This window comes from Octodon degus, unplaced genomic scaffold (genome assembly GCF_000260255.1).
Source record: "Octodon degus isolate 3935 unplaced genomic scaffold, OctDeg1.0 scaffold00011, whole genome shotgun sequence".
Classification (NCBI taxonomy): Eukaryota; Metazoa; Chordata; class Mammalia; order Rodentia; family Octodontidae; genus Octodon; species Octodon degus.
In genome coordinates this window covers 7,483,186-7,487,384 of record NW_004524587.1, presented here as the reverse complement: position 1 = coordinate 7,487,384, position 4,199 = coordinate 7,483,186, and the positions used below count along the sequence as shown (strand labels likewise).

General features: G+C 45.7%; 1 protein-coding gene across 1 annotated transcript in view; it reads right to left on the bottom strand.

The window, feature by feature from the left end:
• Positions 1-4,199, bottom strand: part of Rfwd3 (ring finger and WD repeat domain 3) — a 42,526-nt gene that overhangs the window by 14,391 nt on the left and 23,936 nt on the right. The window contains exons 6-7 of the mRNA XM_023709327.1: positions 3,675-3,789; positions 2,045-2,270 (exon numbers count right to left, since the gene is read on the bottom strand). Of these exons, the coding sequence (XP_023565095.1) occupies positions 2,045-2,270; positions 3,675-3,789 (341 nt within the window). The remainder of the gene's footprint in view (positions 1-2,044; positions 2,271-3,674; positions 3,790-4,199) is intronic.

Genomic DNA, 4,199 nt, shown 5'->3' with positions numbered 1-4,199 from the left:
GAAAAAGGAAGAAGCTTTGAAAGAATGGAAAAGTAGAGTTTTACTTAAAAAAATGTATGTGAGAAAAGCAGGAAAGAGAGAGAAAAAGACAATGAATCACAGGATGAGAGAAAGGGCATCAAGCAAAAACGAGAACTGCATTATTGTTCTCATCAATATGGTGGGTGAAAGTACTTAGGGTCGGTCCCTTAGAGAGCATTCGGTGTAGACAAAAGTCCCTTCCTTTCTTTTTTTGTCAGCCAGACTAGAAGGAAGGATATCACTGAGTAAATGTTTTTTTTTCTCCTTCCTTGCCTGGTGGATTCTTTCTGCTGTGGTTCATACAGTTGTAGTCCTTGTTATTTCTTTCCAAAATGTACTTCAGAACATACTGGAGTGCCGGTTTGTCAGCCATGGATTTCTTCAGCTCTTCTTTGTGGGAAAGCATCTTAATTCTCCTTCAATTTTGAAGCCTAGTTTTGTGGTGTACATCAATCTGGGCTGGAGGTTGTTTCTTTTAGGACTTGAAATTCTTCATGCCAAGCTCTCCTTGACTTAAAGAGTTTGTGTTGTTGCAGGAAAAAATAATTCAATACCTGTGTTTTTGATCAGGTATCTTGCTATTGCCAGGCTCTGATGAAGGATAAGTCCATCCACTTCCAAACATGGATTTTGACAAATAGTAGAGCTTCAAATAAGATGAGCAAAGAATCAGCCTCCTCAGACTCGCAAAGGCCGACCCCCGTCGCCGCTGCCGCCGCTCCTGCCGCGATAGCCCGTCCCTCACGCCTCCTGCCGCCTTCCGCCGCGCGCAGAGAGCAGCGCAGGAAGACCCGGATGCAGGCGTGAGCGGGCGCCGCCGTGGCGGCCTAAGCAGAGCTCGGCTCATCCAGACTTCATTGGAAGGCGGCGACTCCCTGCCGGCATTTTAATCCACTGAGCTATTTAGCCCACCCCAACTTGAGGAATATTAGAGGGGAACATTTAGCTCCCAAACCTATATACATCTAAGTTTGAGGGACACAATTTTGAAGTACTAAACTTCAAGTGGTGAAAGAGAAAATAAAGGTGAAGGAATCTCAAAGATGGCCGAAATCATACCTACAATAGTAAAAACATTCCCAACATTTAAGAACAATTCAATTTGGTATATGAGAGTATTTGACTTCGTTTGTTTTTTGAGATACGATCTTGCTATGTAGCCCCAGGCTGGTCTCAAACTTTGTAATTCTTCTGCCTCAGCCTCTTGAGTGCTATGATTACACGTGTGCCCCTGGGACACGCTGTTTCTGTCTACTGCCTGCCAGCTACGGACATTTGGTTTCTTTGGTCTCTTTCTTTCTTTCTTTCTGTATTTAGTACAGGGTCTACAAGGTCTCACCACACAGATCAGACTCTCAGTGATTCTCCTGTTCTCAGCCTCCCAAGCTTTGAGATCACAGCACACATCACCATGCCCAGGCTCAGCTGACATCGCAGCACATCCTGGTGGAGCCAGCACAGCACGCTGGGGATTGAACCTCAGTCCCTGCATCTGCCTAGGCAGGTGGACATTTGGTTTTCGACATTAAGGCAACCTGCAATTACTTTAAATGCATAAAAGATGACAGAAAAATCAACATATGTATTAGTAAAATAATACAGTCTACAAATTCTTCAAGTTTGTCAACCTGAACACTATTAGATGTAAGTACTGAAGTTTTTGAATTTCTTTTTTTTTTTTTGCGGAACCGGATATTGAACTCAGACACTTGGGCTTGCCAGGCAAGCGCTTATTCTACTGAGCCATCTCCCCGCCCCCAAGTTTTTGAATTTCAGTTAACCCTTGGAATAAAGAATCCTGGGCTGGGGAGATGGCTCAGAATAAGCGCTTGCGGGGCTGGTGAGATGGCTCAGTGGTCTAAAGCACCTACTTAGAACAGGACCGCGGTTCAATCCCGCAGCACCACATGCCAGCCAGCCCCGCCCCCAGGTGGGCTGAGCAGGCCACACACACACACACACACACACACAAATAAAATAAATAAATTAAAAAAAAAAAAAAAGAAGGCGCTTCACCATTTACCTGGGAAGAAGGAGGCCTGAGGAGACGGCTGCGAGACCACCAGGCAGCTCAGGGCCCCACTGTACGCCATGGTGCGGCAGTTTCCTGTCTGAGATACAGGCAAGGCCTTCTGTAGGTGGTACTTATGCTGGCTCTGGGTGGCAGGCAGGCGGTTCAGGAAAGGAACTCCAGAACCCCTGCACTGCCCGGAAACCTGATCCCGTGCCTGCATAAGGTTTTGCAAGTCCTAAAATTAAAAATATTTTGTAAATGCAAAGCCTTTTTGCTAACATCCCCTTCAAAAACATTATCTTGAGCTTATGCAAGATTTCTTGTCCATTATACGAAAATATCATGAATCCTAGAGAACTGAGTTTGTATAGTTTTTCTTGGTGCGGGGGAAAGAGTCTCAAGTCCAGGCTGGTCTTAAACTCACTACACAGCCCAGGCTGGCCTCAAACTCTCAGCAATCCTCCTGCCTCTGTCTCCCCAGAAATGGAATACAGACATGCGCTACCATCCTTTGGTTCCCCAGCTATTTTATTTTATTTTATTCATTTAGTAAGTAAGTATGGGGGCTGGGGAGATGGCTCAGTAGAATAAGCGCTTCCCTGGCAAGTGCTAGGGGCTGAGTTCAATCCCTGGTTCCACCAAAAAACAAAAACAGGGTCTACAGGATCTCACTCTGTATACTGGACTCATAGTGATTCTCCTATTTGCAGCCTCCCAAGCACTGGGATTATAGGCGCACCACCACACTCAATTGCTATCTCAGCACACCCTGGGGGCTGTGCTGGCTGGGGATCGAACCCCAGCTGCTGTGCTCTGCCTAGGCAGGTGGTTTAATCTGCTGAGCTATCTGGCTGGTCTCCACAGCCATTTTTAGAGACCATGCCTCACTGAGGTTGCTAAGTCACCCATACTGAGCTTGAATTTGCTATCCTCCTGCCTCAACATTCCACAGCACTGGCATTACAAGTATGCTTAATTTCTTAAAAATTTTAATTACAGCCAGGTATGGTGGTACATGCCTGTAATCTTAGTACTTAGGAGGCTAAAGCAGGAGGATTGCTCCAAATTTGAGGCCAGCCTGGGGAGTTGAGGGCCAAGATCCTACTATGTCTGATCCAACTATGTATGGCAAGATCTTATTTCAAAACAAAGTATAGACTGGCCAGATAGCTCAGTGGACTAAAGCACCTACTTAAGCAGACGCAGGGACCGGGGTTCAGTTCCCAGCATGCTGTGCCAGCCATGCCGCCGGGGCGTGCTGTGATGGCAACTGAGATAGGTGCTCAGTCCACTGGGCTATCTTGCTAGTCTCCAAAAAATAATTCTGACTACAGTAGAATTCACCCTTAAGTGTTACGATAAATGCTGCAATCAGAAAGAAAATGAACTGGGCACAATTTTTTATTTTTTTTTCATGCTTCTTAAATAATGGCAGATCTTGTTTGTGTTTGAGATGAGCTTAAAAAATACTTAGATTGGGGGGATGTAAAAAAAAATAAAAAAAATAAAAAATAAAAACTTAGATTTCTCTTAAATTTTTGTTGGGAGGATGAACCTAGAGCCTTACTCATACCTAGTACACGCCCCAGCCCTCCTCCTAACGCTGACTCCAGCTCTGCGCACTGAAGGGCAGGCTCACCTGGACACGAGTGCGAAGTCTGCTGCATTCATCAGTGAGGACTTGAAGCTGGAGCCGGCACTGTGCAGATTCTAACTCAGCCTGCTTCCTCAGCAGCTGCTCCTTCACTAAGGCACTACAGTGGGAAGCCAAGAACGGAAGTCTTAGCAAGCCCCGCACCAGGCAGGGCAAGTGTGTTCATGACATAAATACTACATGAAAACAAATCAGAGCTCAGGATACAGCTAAGTGGCATAAGCATCTGTCTGGCAAATGTAAGGTCCCGAGTTCGATCCCTGGTACCAAAAACAAAACAAAATGAAACATGAAAGTAGATCAAATATAAAGAGAAAAAAAGGCTGGAAGAAAGCTCAATAGAATAAGCGCTTGCCTGGCAAGTGCAAGGGCCTGAGTTCAATCCCTGGTTCCACCAAAGAGAGAGAGAGAGAGAGAGAGAGAGAGAGAGAGAGAGAGACAGACAGACAGACAGACAGACAGACAGACAGACAGACAGAGACAGAGACAGAGACAGAGACAGAGAAAGAA